Source organism: Sciurus vulgaris (genome assembly GCF_902686455.1).
Source record: "Sciurus vulgaris genome assembly, chromosome: 5".
In the NCBI taxonomy this organism is placed as follows: Eukaryota; Metazoa; Chordata; class Mammalia; order Rodentia; family Sciuridae; genus Sciurus; species Sciurus vulgaris.
The window spans coordinates 160,963,813-160,985,616 of NC_136465.1; the positions used below are offsets into that span (position 1 = coordinate 160,963,813).

The 21,804-nt window shown below is 38.8% G+C and overlaps 1 protein-coding gene across 7 annotated transcripts in view; it reads left to right on the forward strand.

Annotated features, from left to right (window-relative positions):
- Positions 1-21,804, forward strand: part of ANO4 (anoctamin 4) — a 377,561-nt gene that overhangs the window by 242,970 nt on the left and 112,787 nt on the right. For 5 of the 7 annotated variants that reach the window (XM_079141368.1, XM_079141366.1, XM_079141367.1 and 2 more), the window contains 2 exons: positions 8,027-8,127; positions 11,510-11,554. In XM_079141368.1, the coding sequence (XP_078997494.1) occupies positions 8,027-8,127; positions 11,510-11,554 (146 nt within the window). Of the gene's footprint in view, positions 1-8,024; positions 8,128-11,412; positions 11,555-21,804 lie in introns of those variants that run through there. The other 2 variants (XM_079141371.1, XM_079141372.1) reach the window with 2 other exon arrangements.

Below are 21,804 nucleotides of genomic sequence, written 5' to 3' on the forward strand. Positions count from 1 at the left end.
GTCATCTTCAAGGAATTAATATTATGACCATTTGGAATAGTACAGGACCTCAGAGGTTTCTTACCACCATGACAGAGTAGGTGTATGTGTGTGTGTGTGTGTGTGGGTGGGTGTCTGTGAGATAGAGAGGGGAAAGAGGAAATTGTTGGAGTCAACTGAAGTTTTTTTTTTGTTTTTCTTTTGCTTTTTGTTTTCTTACAAACTTTGATGTATCTCTAAGAGAATCAACAATAACAGAAAAGAAAAGGAAAGAAAAAAAAAACAAGTCTTTTGGGAAACATATGTCCTCATTTATCAGAGAAAACTGAAGCTCAGAAAAGTGTAAGTCATTTACCCGGTGACACACAGCTGGTTCAATAGCAGCACCCTGAGAGGAGTTGAAATTGCTTAGAGAGTTCTTCCAGATCTTCAACCCTCCAGGACAGTACATTTCTCCATAGTTTTACCGACCAAATTCCAGACACATCAGTAAATCATAGCATCATCTGTGATCACCAGAATGTCCAACAAGCATTCTCTAAAGGGAGGAAGAAGGACAGTCTCACTTCTTGAACTTATTACCACACTACCATTCCAGCTTCAGAACAACCTGGCAAGTTAGGTATTTCTCCCCCATTTAACACATGTAGAAACTGAGGCTCAGGAATTAAGTAATGTACCCAGAAATACCTGGTAGAGAGTGGCAGGATCAGACTTGAAGATTGCTCTTACCACTGGCCTTACATTCCTTATAGGATGTTTAGAGGGAACCACACATGCTGTACCTTGGACTTCTATATGTCACCAAACATTTCTCCAAAGAATAAAGTGCCAATGGAATCAGGTAGATGAGCAAAATGTAAAAATGCAAAATTCACTTGAGCCTCAGCTTTCCTCTTGTGGAGGACTGACTTTGAAGCCAAGTGCATTGATAAGAATCTGGACTCCATTCCTTATTCACTCTGTGACCTCAGTCAAAGCACTGCACCTCTGTGTGCTTTAGTTCCTCATCTGCAATAACTTAGGATAAGAATAGTGCCTACCTCATAGGTAGTGTGAAGATTAAACGATTTGATGTATGTAAAAACTCTAAAACACTAATGCACAGGCACTGCATGGCTTCTCCTGCCTTTACCACTGTTCTTGGCTCATTTCTTTGTGATTTTTGTCATCCAAGAGGCTTGTCTGAGTTCCCAATTGAAAGTTAATGTCTCATTTTCACCCCAGATTTTGAAGATTCTGCTTTGTTCTTATAACAACATAATTGTGAGGAAGTAATATCCAGCTAGTACCTTAGGGGATACAGACCAAAGATGCAAGTGGCTACCTGAATTTGTACCTTTATGCTCAATGAATTGAAACACCAAACATATCTATGCCTCAGGGCCTTTGCCTTTTACTTTTCTCTTTGCCTAGAATGTTCTCTCCCTGCATAATGAGACAGCCTCCTTCCGATCTCTGTTTAAATGTCGCTTTATCAAAAGGCCTAACCACACCACTCTATCTGCGGTGGCATCTCCTCCCCACCATTACTATTTCCTCACTCTCTCTGTTCTTCAAAGCATACCATCAGAAATATTTTATATCTATTGATTGAGGGTCTGTCTCCCCAACAGAACTTGAGTTCCATGAGAAAAGGGGTTTGGTATGCTTCATTCACAACTGGATTCCCAGCACCCAAAACAGCCTCTGGCACACTGTAGGCCCTCAGTGAGGCTTGTGGGATTGACAAATGGATGAGGGAGTGAATGCTACCTTACATCTTGTATGACAGGACTCGTGGTCATTTGCAAGGACCATTGTGATATCCAGGTGTGCTGCCACCCGTACAAGATTGATACAAGCTGAATGGTTTCAGCCCCTCCACCTGCAGGAGAAGGTACCACCTACCATCAGTTTCCAGGGAAAACAGCCTATACATTATTCTCATCCTTCTCACTTGATCAATCCCAAATGCCTTCAAATCTACCTCCAATAAATCTCAGATTTGTTCATTTCTCCACTGTTTCCAGTCACATCTTGTGTTACCTGACCTATTGGGACAACTTTCTTATCTAGTTTTCTACTCTTGTTCACCCTCTGAACCATTCTCCACAAAATACTGAGCATACACTTTCAAAAACAAATGATTCCTCCTATTTGTGATTTTCCATGAGCCTTAGAAAATAAAATCCAAACTTCCTGCCTCATGATCCTTGGTCTGGCAAGGTCTGTTCCCAGACCTCCTCTCTAGCCACCTTTCAGCTAGCTCCCCCTACCTCTCACTGTACAATGTCCTGTCACCTGGCCTTTCAGGTCCTGGTACGAGTCTCTGAGTCTTTGTATTTGCTGTTACTTCTGTTGGGAATCCTTTTCACTTGGCTCTTCCCATGGCTAACACCATCTTGAATCTTTTGTCTTTAGAGAGCAACCAGCCAATTTGAAGCAAGGGCCCTCAAATGTGATTTTAAACCTACATTTATATGTTGCTTAATGTTTTTTTCTCTTGCTCTCTAGATTGTAAATTCTGTTTACTGTGGTATGTTCAGCACTACCAGAATCCCTGATGCATTGTAGTCAGCTAATGAATGTTTTGAGTGCTGTTGAGTGGATACAGGATGCTGCCATACAAAAACCTGTTAGGAGGCTCTGAGAATCCTGAAGAGACTGGAGTAAGGAATTGGGGATTTACTCTCAGGGTTTCTTCTGGTTGAGTCTTGTAGCCAAAGATGAGTGAATCATTCCCAGATATTAGTTCCCTATTTTCCTCTTTCCCAGGTTGTAACTAGGATGAGTAATAATGCTTTGCTTTTCCCATCACATGTGCATAGTGTGGTCTCACTTGAACATAATGAGAACTAGTATATTTTTGGATGTTCTGCAAGAACCTTGCCTATATTGTACCATTTAATACAATTCTGCCAAATTGGTATTGCTGTCTTTTCCCATTTTACAGTTGAACAAACTGAGGCACAGAGGGGTCAAATAGCTCATGAAGATCACAGAGGTAAACAAGAATATGAACATGCATGTATGCTTTCCAGTCTCAGAATAGGCATCTTAAATGGCACCCCTACTACAGCTGCCCACCTGGCTCTGTACCTATACTTTATTCCACATAATTCCAACCAATCCTTTAAATATCACCTGTATTCAAGCTACACATACTTTGTATCTCTGACCCCAACTGCTGCAGACTCATTATCAAACTACCCACACAACATCTTCTCTTGGGCATCTTTAACTTAGCATTTCCAAAACTGGGTTCATGATCTACCTCCCTACCTCCATTCCCAAACTCAATCTCCTCAATTTCCTCTTCTCAGTAAACAGGACCAGAAATCATGAAAACATGCTGTGAAATGTGATTCACACACACACACAACACGCTTCTTTCAATTGGTTAGGTTTGCTTATGGTGTGCCATTTTTTCTCTCTTTTCTTTCTTTTTTCAAACTACTATTTTATCTAACCTTCCTTTATAAAATTGTTACACATCAAGGTGAGGATTGTGATTTATATAATTTTGTATTCCTAGCATCTAGCACATAGAAGGTGTCAATATATTGTTGTTGAATTAAAGCAAGAGGAAATATTTTCTGTTTCTGTTTCAGATAGTTTCTGTGTGATTTGTAAATTTCTCCACTCATTATTCTATGCATATTTTTTCCAAACTTCACTAAATGATCATTTTTCTTTTCCCAAGGTTCTAACCTAAAGGACTTTTATTGCAGTATGTTAATGAAACCACTCTGTGTTTCATAAAAATGATTTTCATTTCTCTTCACTTTGGCACTTGCACACTTGGATTTATGTGGAAAGGGATATTGAACAGCAAGAAAAGACCTATTTAGAAACAGCAGCATAATCATTCAGCAGGAAAGAAAAGAGTGATACATGGGCCATGTAATTAGTAATCATCTGTTTCACATTTATTTTTCAGATCTGAAGTTCAGTTGGTATGCAGTAACAAGCAATAAGCCATAACTTCTCAGATCCTCCTTGAAATTTTGAATATAAATAATAAGTTCCACACACTAACTTATTCCCACAAGCCTGGAAAAAGGACACCCACACATGTATGTGCACACAGGCAAGTGCACATGCACACACACACACACACACACACACTCACTCACAAAACTCATGAATCATATCATTCGAGGGAATTCAATTAACATTTTTTTCCTCAAGATTACAAAATAAATTTAATAGCCCTCAATCCAATCTCAATTCATGAGTAGCCTAAATTTGCTTTACACTACAGGAGTGCCCTGTTTGGGTTGCTTTGTTTTCTAAAATATGAAATTCTCTTAAGATTAGTTTGTATAAACTGGTCATGGAACAATTCAGAGAATAGGCATTTAAAATACATGTACAAAGCCATAGACTAACCTCAGATGTTATTAGATAAAATTCACAAGTACATCACAAGATGTGGTGTTATGATTTGTATATGAGGTCCCCCAAAGGCTCATTGTTTGAAGGCTTGGTCCCCAGTGCAGCAATGTTCAGAGGTGGGGCTTTGGGGAAGTGATTGGATCATGAGGGCTCTGGTGGTCCAATCCATGAATAGATTGATGACATTGGGAGGTGGGGAAGCCTTTCAATAGGTGGGAGCTAGGAAAAGGAAGTAGGTCTCTGGTGGTGTGCTCTGGAAGGATGTATCTTGTCTGCAGTCTCTTCTTCTCTCTCTGAATCCCAGTTGTCATGAGATGAACTGCTTTGTGCCACCAAACCCTTCTGCCATGGTGTTTATGCTGTGGAGCCAGGTGACCATGGACTGAAACTATGAGCCAAAATAAATCTCTCTTCCTCCTCTGAATTGCTTTTCTCGGGTATTTGTCACAGGAAGAGCTGACTGATGCTTGTGGGTGTGGAATCATCTCTGCCTGGGACAAACGTTCAGAGTGTCCATGAGCAAGTCATTTATCCCATCTCTTCCTCCTCCTCTAAGACATCAAAGGAAACCTTTCTCACAACTTTGGGAATAAACCAAGGCAACATGTGAAAGTGCTTTGACAATTACAAAGCACTATAAATAAGTAAAATGATGGCATAATTTTTGTCATTATTATTGAACTATACAAATTAAGTTTTTTATGTGAGGCTGAATAAATAAAAATAAAGTATGTTTTTATGCAGAAAATAGGAGATCACACGTTAGAATTTTAGTTGACACAGTATGTGTTCAAGATAATGAACTCGACTTTTCCACACATAGAAATATGACATTTAAAATGTCCCTTAAGTGGAATATTTTAATGTATTCTCTTTAATGTTTTCATACATTTTTGGAGAATGTCCAAAATGATATATTTTTTCCATTAGAAAGTTTATTTTCTGTAGAACAAGCAGTCACAGTAAATCCATGGAGAGAGTATACTCTAAGAAGTATATTCTGCTGTAAATTCAGATTTGTTTGATTTTTTAATCAGTCAGATTCTGAGTCAATCACATTCCTATGTTTTTTCTTCCTTTGTTGCACAATTTTATCCTGTCCCAGCAAGACAGATTAAAAAAAAAAAAAAAAAACTTAAAGGAAACCTAGTGTGTTAGTCAGCTTTGTGTTGCTATGACAAAATACCTGAAATAATCAACTTATAAAGGAGTAAGCATTTATTTTGGCTCATGGTTTCAGTCCAAGTTGATTCCATGGCTTTTGAGCTTGCTATGAGGCAGCACATCATGATGGGGAGCAAGTGGTAGAGCAGAGCTGCTCTTTGACAGCCAGGAAGCAAAAGAGAAACAGGAAGGCGCCAGCATCTCAAAATTCACTTCAAGGACACAATGACCTAACTTTATTCCAATAGGCTCCATGCCCTAAGGGTTCCATCACCTCCCCACAACGCCAAATGTTAGGGACAAAAACTCAACACATGGGTTTCTAAGGAACATTCAAGATCCAAATTCTAGTACCTAGGTGAATTTAAAGAATTCACTATCTCAATTAAAATTTCCAGTTGAAGAAGCCACAAAACCAACCCTATTTCCCCAACCATTTGGGGGAAATTATTTCTATTGATTCTCCCTTCTGCTTTATAACTTTGAAAATTGTGTACTAGGTCTTTTCCAAAGCCAAAATGCTTCTGTTAAGCTAGGGGACCATTTGAGATCACCAAGGCATCAGTGGTGGTGGTGGTGGTGTGTGTGTGTGTGTGTGTGTGTGTGTGTGTGTGTGTTTCTATATGTTGTTTATGGGTATTCTAGCCCATGAACTCATTTGTGCCCCCTTGACCACTTAACTTGAAGCACCTGTGTAAGGAGAATTGAACGTAGTAATTTACTGAACAAAAAAATCAGTTTTACTGAGAGTACTGGTTCAGTTGTTCCTGGCTTGTCCATTCCTTGAGCAGATACATCATTCACCATAAGCTGCTGTGTTGGTTTCAGTGACAGTCACTTCTGTTTCACAGGACTTAACAGCATTCACCTGGGCCAGGTCTAACTGTTCACACCTTGCTAACCATATCATGGATCATGCACAAATATTGGTGTGTGTTCCCTCTGTATTAGGCACTCTGCTAGGACCAGAATTACAGACCATTTCTTGTCCTCAGAGAGATAATACTCAGGACACTACTTGTTCCAAGCTGAAAGGTAAAACCTCGTTTCAACCTAAAGCCAGAAAGTGTTTAGAACAATATCAGAGTATGCCCACCACTACTATGGACCTGGGCAGTGACCTTCCTACGCATAGGAATTTTGGCATCACACCAGAGTCTCTTACACTGTGGTTGATACCAGTTTGATGACCAGTTTGATTTGCATAATATCTTGATTAGTTTGTATAAATTAAGCACTGCATTTATAAACCCACCAAGAAGAAGCTGCCTTAAAGTATTAGGTATGAATTACAATTGCATATCATCTGCAATTTAAAAAAAATCCTTGAAGTGCAGATTTGCCCCAAAGAGACCATAAAGTTGAGTCTCTATTTTTGTCAACTGAGAAAAAAAAAAATTAGTCTTAAATTATGAAAATTTAAGTGACCTGTGGTCTACATGTGAAAGATCTGGATAAATACGCAGCCACTTTAATAATCTAAACTGGTTTGGCTCACTGTTGTCTCGTCCTTCCACAATCCACCTCTCTCCCTGGGAGGTGGCACTGAAAAAACAATATATCCTAATTGGTTCTTCATGTCCTTCCTGCCAGGGGCAGAGACCAAAACCTGTTGGGTGGTTATCAGGTTATGAAGTCTTAGTTTACTTCTCTGTCCAAATTCTGTGTAGATAAAAGTCCCAGAGGAGGCAAAGGCTTTGGGCCAAAGAACACAGTCCTTTGAAAAAGCTTTGCCTGACCCAACGCCAACCCAGATTCAAATCTCACCTCTCGCTGGTCTCTCCATCTCCACCTTCCACTAAATTTACTCTCGCCTGGATGATTAAGAGGTTTTCTCCTCTTGTTTCCTATACAACTCGCCCTTATAATTTGTTCTCCACAAAGAAGCCCCAGTGATCTTTGAACACTTTGGACAACTCCCTGTGTCCTGAAAATAAAGACCAGTGGCCTGAGAAGCGCTGCCTGCTCTGTTTCTGCTCTCTTCCTGCCTCTTCTCTACTTCAGACACAGCAGCCATTTTTCTTTCTTTTCTGTCCCTTGAACACCCTGAACAATTCCCCTTATCACACCCTCTGCACCCAGAACACATGTTCCCACACTCCCTTAGGTCTCAGCTCACAGGTCATCTCCACAGAGAGGGCTTTCTTTGAACCCTTGTCCAAAGTAGCATGTGTCCTCCCTATGACTCCTTCTCCCAGTATTTATCTTCAGAACCCTCATCATTATCTGAATTTTTCTTTTAAACTTGACTTCTCCCATGTCTTTTCTATTGTTTTTGTAGAATGTAAATGCCACCTCTCTTGTTCACAGCTGGGGCTCCAGTGCCTGACACAGTGGGATATTTGTTGAATGAATATATGCACATTTAAGGGGCTGACTCATTGCTGAAAAATGTCCCAAATCATAAACTCCATTCAAGTTCATGTGTTCTGAGTTCCAACTCAATTTAAACTGCGGGAGATTTGGATGTACTTTTCAATTTAGTTTCTTTTTTCTATTTCAGTCCTCTCTAATAAATAGTGACATTATCTTTGTGAAGTTGCATGCCCCATGGGAAGTCCTTGGAAGATATGCAGAACAAATGAATGTAAGGATGCCTTTCAGGTAGGTGTAAATGTATTTCCCCCACTCCTGCTGCTGCACTAATATTCTCTTCTCTCAGAAGAAATAGAACTGAAGTACAGACTAGAAAGCTATTCAAGGAGAAAATCCTTCAAATGTTTAGGAAATGCAAATAAGCCTTCGTGGCCAGTGGTGATTTCATGGCTTTTGGTGACAATTTCTACCTAATTCAATCCCTAGCAGACAGATATTTCAAGTGCCTGTGATTAAAAAAAAAAAAAGCATTTCCAAAGTGGAATTTTCATTTTAAAAGTGCCATTTCTGGGAATCCCATGAATTGTTATTTTGAACAGCCAGACTTCTAGGCATGTGCTCTTTACTGACCAGTCCCTTCCAGAAAAACATTAAAATTTACTTCCAAATAAACAAGACCAAGAAATTTCATGAAAATGTGATGTGTAGTTTTTTTTTTTTTTTTTTTTAAACAACCTACTTTTAAATTTAAGACATTGTAAATACTGTGCAAACACAAGTATGGATATTTGTTCCAAGGGGAATATAAAATACTTCATGTGGATTGCTGAGTTATTTGTGAGGATTATTTACCCTCATCTCACAGTGATTATCATTATCTTCCCTATGGATTAAGAAAAAGTGATTGTCATTAGCTATATGGAAATAAAATAAGACATTAAACCTGAAACTATAAATGCCAAGACGTGTGTGACAGTGAGGGGATTCAGAATGGAATCTGCTAAATGAGGTGGGGTAATTTAGTACCAAGCACAGTTCCAAAGTTGCATTAAGTACTTTGGGTTTGTGTTATGTTGGTAAGTTCAAGTCATGTGACAGGAATTAGGCAAACTGGTATAAGTTTTACAAATAACTCTTAATGGATTTTGGAAAGTTATGGAGACTAGGAATCAGTTACATTCACAGAGACAAAGAGAAATTAAGGACATATTGAGAGAAGGACAATTTTCATTCATAGACCTTTAATGTATCTCCCAGATGCAGTTTATTTTCTTGGTTTATTGGTCTTTATGTCCTAATACCAAGTAAGAATAAAGACTGGGATGTCTAGCATCTGTTTTCCTGGAGGCAAAATTCTCAGAAAAGATAAACATAGTTTTGATCTTATGATTTATTTTTATATTTAAAGTGTTAAAAAGGAAATCTGTATGCTCAAGAATTAAAAATATTCATATGTGCAATGAGAAAAAAATCGATTTAGTTTTCATTAAAAACTACTATACTAAAATAATTAAATCCAGGTATTTATCAATGGTATAGTAACTATCTAATATGGATTAATGCCATATTAAGAACCAAAAGTGAAAGAAACTGCTACAAAATATGCTCATAGAAATCAAAACTCCTTCCTCAGTATAAATCTCACAAAACCTTCTGCCAAAAAACACTTCTGTAACAAAGAACCTAAGGAGATTGAAAACTTGAGCAATGTTTGTGCAAAGCAGGTTCCCTTAGTACCTTTAAGGATTCACATCTGAAAGGACTGGCTCATCATAGGAAACATTTCTGCATGCTCATTAGGTGGCAGAAAAGTGCCACCTCCAAGCAGCAGTAAGAGAATGTGATCCAAGCAAATAAAATGCAAATGAATGCAAATAATAATCTTTTTAATGTAGAAATTCCTGAAGAACAGCAATGTTAGAAGAAAACACTTTTAATGTGTGTAACAGTAATTGATCTCATTAACATTGTTGTGATTTTATCTAAGCAAAGCTTCATTTGTTATAACCTGATGAATTTTTAAAATTTCTGCTATTATCTTGTCCACAATTTCAAACATGTAACTCTAGCCTAAGGAGATGATTGCATTTCCAAAGGAGAATTTCCCCACTATATTTCAATAAAATATACAAACATCAGTTTGACTTAATTTCAATGTCCCAAAGAATTTTATCTGTATTTTTTTCTGTACTTCTGAATCTCAGGTTTAGTCTCCTTGGATATTTTACACAACAGTATTTAAAAAGAAATTGAAGAGTAGACTTCTTATGGGAAATTGCCAATGAAACCTGCTTCTTAAATACTTATGTCCATGGATATAGCTTTAAAATGTTAGTAGACTTTATTTTTAAAGCATTTATTGGTCTACAAATTATTGAGCATACAATGCACAACATTCTCATATAACCCTCCTCACCTCACAATCTCCTTATAATCATCTTAGATAAGTATAGTATATTTGTTAACTAATGGACTGATACTGATTTATAATTTTTAATTTAAATGTATATTTTAAATTTATAATTTAAATTTTAATTTTAAATTTTAATTTAAATTTATAATTTTTAACTAGACTGTGGTTTGTTTAGGGTTCCCGCACGTTGTACAATTCTTTAGGTTTTGACACATGCATACCACCATGTTTCTCCCATTACAGTATAACAAGGAAAATGCTGTCATAAAAATGTCCTGCACTTCCTCTATTCATTCCTCTTCCTTGTCCCAAACCCCTGGCAACCACTGATCTTTTTATTGTCCCTATAATTATTGTCACAATTATGAAATATATTTTATAACATATAAATTTCCCATTTTCCAAAATTGAAATAGCTCAGTAATAGCTCAGAACACATATAAACCACAATGGTTTCATTACTGCTTCATTGGTTGAAGACTGAAATATTGAAAAGAAATTGCATTTTAATAACATATATAATACTTATACTCTCCTTTCAAACTATAACCACAATGTTCATTTTTAAGATTTTTTAAAAAATGTAAATATACAGAGGCATGAAAGATCCTTACTCAATCGGATTTTTAAAACTGTTTTTGTGTACCTTGTATACCTTGGTTGTATACCTGCTTAATTCACCTTTAACCCAAACCAGTGATCAGGCAGTATGCTCCTGGTGGTTATTTATAGCTGTGTGTTGACGCTGATAAGTTAGTGTCCTTCCCATACTGGTTGTGAAAATACATATTTCTTATATTACCCCAGTCTAAATTGTGAGAAAAGTATTCTGTAAACTTAAAAGCTGTATCAACATTGCTTTAATACAATAGTGTGCCTATTAAATTATGCGTGTTGCCCCTTAATCCATCTCTGTGTTTCCCTAGAAAAAAGCTGACCTCAGCCAATTCTGTGCAAATGTCATCCACTCCAAATCATCACAGCGCACACATTTTGTAGGGAAGAGGCAACCATAAAAACAATTATGGTAATAAGGACAGGGAGAAGGAGCCACGAAAGTGCCTCTTAAGATTTCATAACTCAAAAACGCGTGCCCCATGTTCCTACTACATTTCTCACTGTTAATCTCTTTTTAGTTTTTTCTTCTTCACCTCTTACAGGCTTCTATCTTCAATCTCCTTTCCTTCCTTGCTAGTTCAAACTGTAACTGACGATGGGTTTTCTTCTCGACTGGCTTCATTTTTGCTGTTCTTCCAGGAGAAAAATCTATTACCTGCCCCGCCGGTACAAGTTCATGAGCAGGTTAGTAGCATGCTCTGTCATGATGAATGCTTGTCTGTCTGCTGGTCTATGTACTCCAACAGTGACAAGGAGCTACAAGCCTGGGAAGATGTCAAATGGAAAAACACTGTCATGCATACTCCAAAAACAGCTGTTTTGGGTTATCACCCCCCAAAAAGAAAAGATGATAATGTCCCCTTCTCAAGGCCTTCTCCATGACCCCTCCACACTTGGGAGGATGCATTTCATCTGCAGGTGTGTTGTGGCTGTTTTTAAAGCCCATTTTGTTGGACAAATTACCAAAAATCCCAGTTATTTAGAGCATCTTTTGGCCTGGAGTTTTTTTTTTTTTTTGTATTTTATTTTCATACGGATTCCTCCCTCACAGATATGTAATTTAAAAGCTTCAGGTACAGATAGTCATCTTGCAAAGCTAATGGCTACCCCCGCAGTGGGTGAAGTCTTCCCCTGTGTTAGTAACATTGTGTTAATGAAGTATGCAGATACATAGCCTTACCTGGGAACTCTTCCAACCCTCACTATTGAAGAGAGATAGCAAGAGAGAGAGAACGAACTGAATGAAGATTTATTTTATGGTACTTTATATCCTTCCCAAGTTTGTTTTTCTTTGTTTTATGAGAGACCAAGGAAAAAGGGAACAATGATGTCCCTTAATTGGACTTCATGGTGATGGCTGGTAAATCTAATTTTAAAATCTTAATTGGCCTTATATTTCCATTCACCCTGAGTTGAATTGATGGTTAAACCAGGGATTCATGGAGTTTCTCTGAAAATCCTATGGTTAATTTAGTCCTGTGAGATTTGGTATTCAGGTTCATTCCATGTATATGCTATGCAGAGTGGTAAGTAAAAGAGTAACGTGTTTTGGTGGGTTTTCTGCAGGGCACATGCCCTGGGTTTTGATGTGTTTTGATGGATTTTCTCCAGGGCACATGCACTCAATGCAGTATGGTGTGAGAATTAACTTCCAAAGAAACTCAAATGTTGTGGTTTCTCAAAACTTCCCTGTGCAACAATCTCATTAGCAGGTCTTTCATTAGGCAGTAGATGTGGCATTTGTATTCACCACAATTCAGATTAGTGCCTTTTCATGTAATAATGATATTCTGTAACAGCCTGGTACAAAGTTCTCAAACTTCAACTAGCATCAGAATCACCTGGAAGGCTATTAAAGCACAGATTCTGAGTTCCCTGCCCACCCCAAGTTTCTGATTCTGTAGGTCTGTGGTAGGACCAAAGAATTTTTCTAACAGGTGCCTAGCTGAGGAGAATGCTGCTAGTCCTGGACCATGTTTTGAAAACCTCTGATCCATATGACAGATTAATCTATACATTCCCCCCAAATTAGGGACTTGACTGACTATAGATGGTATGAATAAAAACCAAAATCAAATAAAACCTGGAAGAACCATAAAGTGAAGAGAAGTTCCTCCCAACTCTGATAGCACAATGGAAATATTGAGTCCGGGCATGATATCATTTCAATATGTTGAAGAACTCTATTCCAGATTCTGAAAGGAATGGAGAGTGGGCCTTACCCTTGTCCAAGTGTGCCAAGTAGGCTTCACTCAGTAAAGCCAGTATGTGTGGGACCAGATCACATCCTTTGGGATCATAAAACCTACATTAGCACTGTATGACCTTGGGCAAGTTACTTCACATCACTGAGCCTGTTTTCACACTTATAAAATGAAGATACTAATTTCTACCCTATAGGGTTGCTATGAGATTTGGTGCCTGGTATATAGAAGTTGTTCAAAAAATGCTATCTATTAGTGATTATTATTTAGAATAGACATGAGAATGATTTGTCTTTGCATACCTCCTGTTCCCTTTCTGCTTCTGAATTATTATCCATCTCAGCTGTTTGTCCTTTCTTCTGTCCTGTGACTAGTCCACTAACTCTCTGGAAAGTTCTGATTTTACTTGCCACATAATCATTTGTATTCCATATACTCTGCATTTATATTCTCTATACAGTCTCCACTATTTGCACAGTCATACAGTCGAAACCTCAGGGTCATTCTAGATGTCCTACCCCCCTTTCAGTCAGCCTCTCAGGTTCTGCAGATGCTGTCCCATGAAAATTTCTCAAATTCATTTATCACTCTTCATTCCCACTACCATTGCCTATTTCACATCAGTTTATCTTCCTGCTTCTCTTCTGATCTCCTTCCAAACTGTAGTCATCTTCCTTGAGTAGCAAATCTGATCAAGTCTCATGGTGGTTGCTCCACAGTAATGAAAATAAAAGACTTAACTTAAACACAGCACTTGATAAACTGCCTTCACCCATATCTCTCTTCCCATCACTCTTTGCTCCATCAATATTGAACTACTCATGGTTCCCAAAGACATTATTCTCACCGGGGTTTACATATCCTTGCTTATACTGGCACTTGCTTCTTGGTGGTCCTTTCCCAACTTGTTCATGAAAGTAACATCTACACTGTCCTCAAAACTCGGTCCACGCATTTGGAATTTTTGACCAGGTTAAATGATGCCTCTCTTCTGTTGTCTCACTGCACCCAGTTGGCTCCATCACCACCCATGCTATACTCTATGATGTGGATATCCATCTCCCCGTATGGATAATATTTAAAGGCAAGGATGGCACATTCGATTCTGTATTTTCTGTACCTAGTATATAGGAGGTGGGATGAATGCATTCATGAAACTCCATACACATGTATGAGGAAGGGAGTAGAAAGAAAGGAAATGAAAGAAGCTTAGAAAAACCATGTCTGCCTAAAGTGTCAGACACACTTAGAACAGAAACATTTGCCCAAACAGTGAAGGAGGGATGGATGGATAATGAGTTTTTAAAAGAAAATGGTGATAACAAGAAACAGAATCTTGAGGTTGTATGAAATGTCAATGTCTTCAAGTCCAACCACTCATCAGATATTTAATCTTGATCAGTCCTTGTTTGAACGCCTCTGGAGACACAGAGACTTCCCTAGCCATTTGTGAGCAGTTCTGACAGTCAGAAAATTCTTCCTTAAACTAAGCCACAATTTTTCTCTCTTTAGCTTTTTTCTCTTTGATCATAGTTCTTCCCCTGGAGAGACAAAAAATAATCTACAGAACAAAAGTGCAAAATATGTGAGTGAGACTGTGGCATCATAGGCAAAAGATTTTAGCACTTGGCTAGGATTGAAACATTGAAAGTTGGGAAGAAGCAGGTTTTCACACTTAAGCGATTATGAAAATATTGTTGAAGGTAACAGATGAATGGAAATCCATCAGAAATGCGGGCGTGGTGAGGGAGGAAGAGGGTGATTTTTCTTTCAGTAATTCTGCATTATAACTCACAGAGGTCTTTGAGGGGCTGATGTCCTGGAGGCCTTTGGAACTGATGGTAAAGTAGTCAAAGCAAGGGGAATCTAATTTGTAAATCAGTGGCATAGAAGTCATGACCTTAATCAGAGGAGGGTATGGAATTTCTTGGTAAAGGATGTAAAGAGTGAAGAAGATCAATAGCAACTCCTTAGCAAGGGAACCAAAGGAGACAGAGGAGGTTGAGAAAGAACATTTGAGAATAGAAGGAGAAGCAAGGGTGGGCAGTGTCAAATGCACTAAGAATGAGTTTCTGTAAGGAGGTGGAGTCTTCAACTTCTGAATGATGAGAAATGAGCATGTATTGGGGATATGTAGAAGATGTTGATTATCTCCATGATGGCAGTCTGCATAGAGGTGGTTCTCCAATGTGCATCTGGATCATTAGAGGACTTTTAAAAATGCAGATCACTGGATCCATCTCCAGCATTTATGACTCAATAGATTTAAAATATAGCTTGATAATTTGCATTTTTATCAAGATCCCAAGTGATGCAGATGTTGGTCCTAGACCATAAATTGCAAACCATGACCATAGAGTGGAAGGTATTGGAAACCTATTTACAGCTGGTAGAGAAAGAATGAGGAGGACTAGAGGCATCAGAGGCAGTGAGGGTTCATTACAACCTTAATAAGTTTTATGATAGAAGAAGAAATAGGGGACAAGATTTGGAACAGGAACCAAGAGGAGGAAAGCAGAGTAGACTGTAAGCTCATGATCACTCACTCTCCATGTGGGCAGAGGAGACATTTTGAGAGAATAAAAACTTGGGAAGTCCTTGTTTCTAGAGCTGGAAAAACACCTTACTAAAACCCATCATTAGCCTGAAAAAGTAGATACTCATTCAAGTGCACAAATCACAATTGTGGAAGAATTTAGGCATTGGAAGGCACCAGAAGATTCTGTACCAAAATAAAAGAAAAACAAACCCCAATAATGGTGATACGATGCACTGATCCAGAATGGCTTCTTAAAATAGGCTCCATTGCTTACATCTAGCATTAAGTTTTGAACACCACTGGACTGATATGACTTTCTGAAACCCAAGGTCTTGTGTAAATTCTTTTTCTTGTGTAAATTTTAAAACATAATTAAGTAGAAAATTTTGCACCTATTTTAACTCAGTCAATTTTGTCCCAGAACTGACTGACTGAGATGATGAAGAGTATCCATCCCTTTGCTGCTAGCTCTGATATTCAAGTTGAAGGACACATCTCTGACTGTGGTCTTGGTACTACTCCAGCAATTAAACACTTGACGTCTAGCATTCTCAAGTTCTCCTGTCACACCAAATATGGATATTTAATTTAGCTTCTAATTTCATCTATGTTAAATTATATTTAATTTTATAGTTCCACGAAAGTACCCCTGAAACAAATCTATTTACTTTAAAGATAAGATAAATTAATTAAAAACTCTGAAGTTTCTAAGCAGGCAGAGAAATAAAACTTTTTTTTTTTTACAGTATCTTCATTTCAAAAACGTCACTTGACTCCCACAAAGCACACTCAAGTATTTCGGACTTGTATTTTTCGAATAAAAACTCTTTTTATCCATCTAGTTGCTCTATTAAATAATGCTTTGGCCCTTATCTTTGGGATGGCTTATGGACATTATGAATTAAATCCCCAGTAAAGAAGGAGGATTTATTATCTTTATTCTGCCTTTTTTTTTTTTGCTATCACAAAATAGTACAAGTGTAGTCCATAGAAGATGTGATTATAGAGTAAAATCTGATTACTGTGGGCAGCTTACCACTGAAGTCTCCTTACTCCTCCCTGCTTCCCCCTCCACCCACCATAGGAATTCTGCCAGACTTTATCCTTTGTGATACTTGACAGTGTGAATGCTGGGCCCTGTTGCATTGTATATTCAGTGCATCACAATCATAGCAGGTGAGCATACAAGCAAAATGGCAAAATAGCATGCATTTTTCCATTCCAATTTTTTTTAAATTAATATATGTAAATTGTTCAAGTCTTTGCACTCTCTTGTAAGGTATTTGGGCTGTGCCCCAAATAATAGTCCTGTGACCTAAAAGAATCAAATTAACTTGCAAAGATCTCTAACTCCTATCCAGGGAGAGGCTGTAAATGTGGTGCACTTTGCTCTAAGAAAAGGAAAAAGAAATCCAAGCCTCCTCTTTTGTGTTATCAGTCCAGGAAGAATTATGAATTAAATCCCCAGTAAAGAAGGAGGATTTATTATCTTTATTCTGCCTTTTTTTTTTTTGCTATCACAAAATAGCTTCATTTAATACAGGGTAGGGCTGTGTGCTGCCTCCATTAAATGCACACACACACACAACAACAACAATGAAAAGTTCATTCGTAGTTTCCCTTTAGGCATATCATCTCTGAAAATGTAATTTGTTAGAATCATGATACTGTAATATTCTGGTCTGGGAAAAAAGTAGACATCTTTATTTTATTTATTTATGTTTTTATTGAGGTACCAGGGATTGAACACAGGGGTGCTTAACCACTAAACCACATTCCCAGCCCTGTTTTTGTTTTGTTTTCATTTTTCTCACTAAATTGTTTAGGGCCTTGCTAGGTTGCTGAGGCTGGCTTTGAACTTTCAATCCTCCTGTGTCAGCCTCCAGAGCCACTAGGATTACAGGTATGCATTGTACACTACCACACCTATCTAAATAGGCGTCTTTGAAGTACACCTGTCTTCTTTAATTCAACCTGATCATGTTTTTATGAATGTAAACTCCACTCTGGATTTTAGAGCTCAAGGGAAAAGACTCTTTTCATCTTCCTAGGGTAATATCCACAGCAGCTGAGTTGGGACTCTGCATGTAGAGATTTTGCATATAATTTATAAAGGTCTCCTGACAGGTCAGCATGTTAGGAAGAAGGCCCTTTGCATATGGCCTCTTTTCGAATCATCGCAACTCCTCAGGTGGGTAGGATTATCTTCCCTTTACAGCTGAGGGAACCAGGGTCAAAGGCGTTAATCAGAACCTTCCTAAGATGCACCTTTGGAAGCCAGGGCAGGGGAGGCAAGTCTACCCATGTGCTTGCAGTGCATTAGCATCCCTCTCCAGCTGCTCTTCCCAGAACCTCACCTTCCATGGACCAGCAAGGAAGGAGGCACCCACACTCACCATCAGTACAACCTTCTATATAAAAGTAACTCATCTTGTAGTCCAGATATTAACCTGACAAGTCAAGGACAGAAATGCCCAAGCGGACAATTCATCCTCCCTTTATTGATTTGCCTGTGCAGTCCGTAAGAGGGATTTTGCTCAGTAAATGGAAATGAAACAAAGTGACAATGTATCCAACCAAAATCGATGCTAAATCATTAATCCAATATGTTCTCTTTTCTTTTCCTTGTCCATGGAGACTCTACTTGAAGTTAAGTTTCACTCCCATGCCAAGGAGATGAACGGGATGATTTCTGGTTGGTTTGTTTCCCAGCTTTAGCGCATCAGAGTAACTTTCAGGATTGCCCACTTAGGGATGTTTTTCAGAAGCAACGTGATATCAGTGACCTTGATATATAAGAGATAATTATGGCTTTTGAATTTCTGTAGGGAAGAGAACTCCTACATGAAACTTTCTTGTCATTATCATCATTGTTTTCTTCATCCAGGAAATCACCACTTAATTGAGCCCTTTATACATCTAAGGCATTATGCAAGCACTCAATATTCATTATTAAATCCTCACTCTTCCTGATTGTGATGGGCACGGTTAGGACAGAGAGGTTTAGTTATTTGCCCAGCCTCTCATTCACACTTTGCAAGCTGTACAACTAGGCTGTAATCTGCTTCCTACTGACTCCAAAATCCACCACTGTATGGGGGTGGGGGGTCCATTCACTGTTGTTCCTTTAAAATGATACAACCAAAATATTGCCCAAATCACCAACAACTAGTAATATGGTGAGAACCAATGATTGATCATCAATTTAGAGATGACAACATGCATTATATATTCAGTGCATCACAATCATAGCAGGTGAGCATACAAGCAAAATGGCATAATAGCATTCATTTTTCCATTCCTAATTTTTTTAAGGTTGGGTGAGGGTGAAAGGCTTGTCCCAGGTCACACTCATGTACAGTGATGGACTGAGAATCCAACTTGAGCCTCATGCTTTCCAGCCCAGTGGCTCTTGCACTGTGTGTTTCTCCTTTGCGTGGCTGAAGGAGATCCTCAGCAAGGTCTCAGTGTGGCACAGTTTGGAAACTGGAATGTGTTTGTGAAGGGCAGCATCACATGTCTTGTCCCTCCCACACAGAAATAGACTCCCATTCTCAGAGTCCCTGCCTGGAATGTGGGAACAGCAGCATGTGGAATGGCAGCCTTGGTACCTCCAGAGCCCAGCTCAGCATAGCCAGGCCTCTAGGGAAGGGTCAGACCAAAACTATTTTTAAGAGGTATATCAGTGTCCATTGCTGTCATAACAATTGCTACAAATTTAGCTGCATAAAACAACGTGCATTTATTATCACAGTTCTGTAATTCAGAAGTCCTAGGAAGGAGAGTTTGACTGATTTCTATGCTCAGGGTTTCCCAAGCTAAAAATCAGAGTTATTAGACAATCTGAACTCTTATTTGGAGACTCTGGGAGAGAATCTGCTTCCAGGCTCATTCAGGTGGCTGATACAATTCGAGTTTGCACAATTATATGACTAAAGTCTGTTTCTTTGCTGGCTGTTGCCTAAAAGATACTCTCATCTTCCAGAGACTGTCTGCATTCCCAAACTCTGAATCTTTTCATCTTCTAAGCCCTCCATGGATAATAAAGTCCTTCTTATACCTTGATACTCTCTGACCTCTCCTTCCTCCACATGTAACTGGCCTTCCACAAGAGAACATTCTCTGCTTTGAAAGGACGTATGTGGTTAAACTGGGCTCATCTGAGGAATCCAGGATATTCTTCCTACCTTAGTCTGGAACCTTGTTTACATCTTCAAAGTCCCTTGTGCCATGTAACCTAACATATTCACAAGCTCTGGAGATTAGAGTGTGGGTATCTTTGGGGAGCAATCCTGCCTACCAAAAGAAATTGCAAACTACTGAACATGTTTGAGTATTTGTTTCTGTCATTGTGAAAAGCTCAGAGCATCCACAGGCAGGTGGGATGAAACCTGGAGGATCCATGCTTTGCTCTGCATCTGTTCAAGCTCCCCAGGGAAGGCCAGTCCATCTCTACCATCCTGCAAGCCCAGCCAATGTCTTGGGAGTTTTGTTTTTAAGATGTTCTTTTGAATGTCTCTATTCCACTATCATGTTTTTTAAAATCCAGTTCTTTGACTGTCTATCACTTTCCCCTTAATCCTGTGTGGTCCTTAAGAAGTCACTAATAATACTTGCTATCTGCCTCACAGCTTCTCCAAAGCATTTCACACACACCATCTTTTACGAGCCCCCTAAGCATCCTGGAGGATAAGTAAGATGATGATGATAATGATGACTATTATTACTGTCAGCCTATTTTATAACCCTGGAAAACAAGGCTCAGAAAGGTGAGTGACATTGCTAATAAGCAACAGAAGCAGGTTTTAGGTACCCAATGGCAAAGCCCATCTGCTTTCCACCTTGCCAGTCAATCTCCCCTTGCTTCTTTCTCACTTCCTGTTACCCTCATGTTCCAATTAATTAATCATTTTCATTACCCTGTTCTACTCTCTCTTCACCATCTCCACATTTCATGTAAATTGTGATGCCACAGCTGGCTCCTGAAAGCTGCCATTTCATTCCCATGGAGTATTTATGCTTGATTTTTTTTTTTTTTTACAGCTTTATTTGTTTTTATCCACACTGAGCACTGTACCCAGCTGGACTGAATTCATAGTCATTGCACGCAGAGCCCAGATTCTGCAAAATGTAATCCGATTAGTGCTGCAGACTGGAGATGTGTGGGAGGTAGAAGCTCTATTATAGAAAACCTTTGGGCCAATGTCCTCTTTCTTGAATCAGTTTTAAGGCAATCAGATGAAAAGAAAAAAATGCCAAGGCGCTGCGGGGAAGACCACCAGCTTAGTGTAGGAAGTCTAATTTATGAGTCCATTTAAGGACTAAATCAATGAACTTAGATAGGCGATAGAGGCTGGCAAAACACAATTAACTTGGAATTGAAAAGCAAAAAGAAATGTTAAGAGGTGAGCTGGTTGCTCAAATCCTTACTTTTGGGGAAAAAAAAAAAGAAGAAGAAAAATTATGGTCATGATAGCCAGCACTTCCTGTGCACCAGACACTGTTCTGGAGACTTTACGTATTTATCAATCAGTTCATTATCACGTTCCTATGAACTGGGTATCATAATCTTGCCCATTTTGCTGATAAGAAAAGTTGAGGCTCAGTAAAGTTAGGGACTTGCCCAAAGTTGCACTGCTCATATTTACAGAGCCAGGACTTGAATCTAGGCATTTTAGCTCCAGAGTTCACATTCTCAATCACTGCATCATGCTGCTCCTCTGAAGCCCACTGTCCCACTATATAAGTCTCTTTAGAGAGATGATCAGGGTCAGGATAGGACCAATACTATGAAGGATGGTAGAGATGGGAACTGTTTCCCTTTTGGGGGGTAGAGGGTGCTTTAGACCCTTTTAATCTACCGTACTTTTTGGCAGCATGGCCCCGGGTAGAATCTTACTTCTTTGTATGTTGGGAAGAGGATGTGGCAAGGATCCTCTATGGTCTGTTGGGCAGCTGTGAGATTCTTTCCAACTGGGACATTCAGGGATTCTGAGAAAGGACGGCTAGTATGAGGCAGAGTTAGGGTCACAGTGAGGCTGAGACTAAATGAGGTGGTAAGAGGAATTTACCATTATTTTTGTGGTCATCTTGACTGGGCTGAGGAACACTCATATCGCTGGTAACACATTTTAGGTGTGTCTGTGAGGCTGTTTCCAGAAGATATTAGCATTAGAATCCATAGAGTGAAT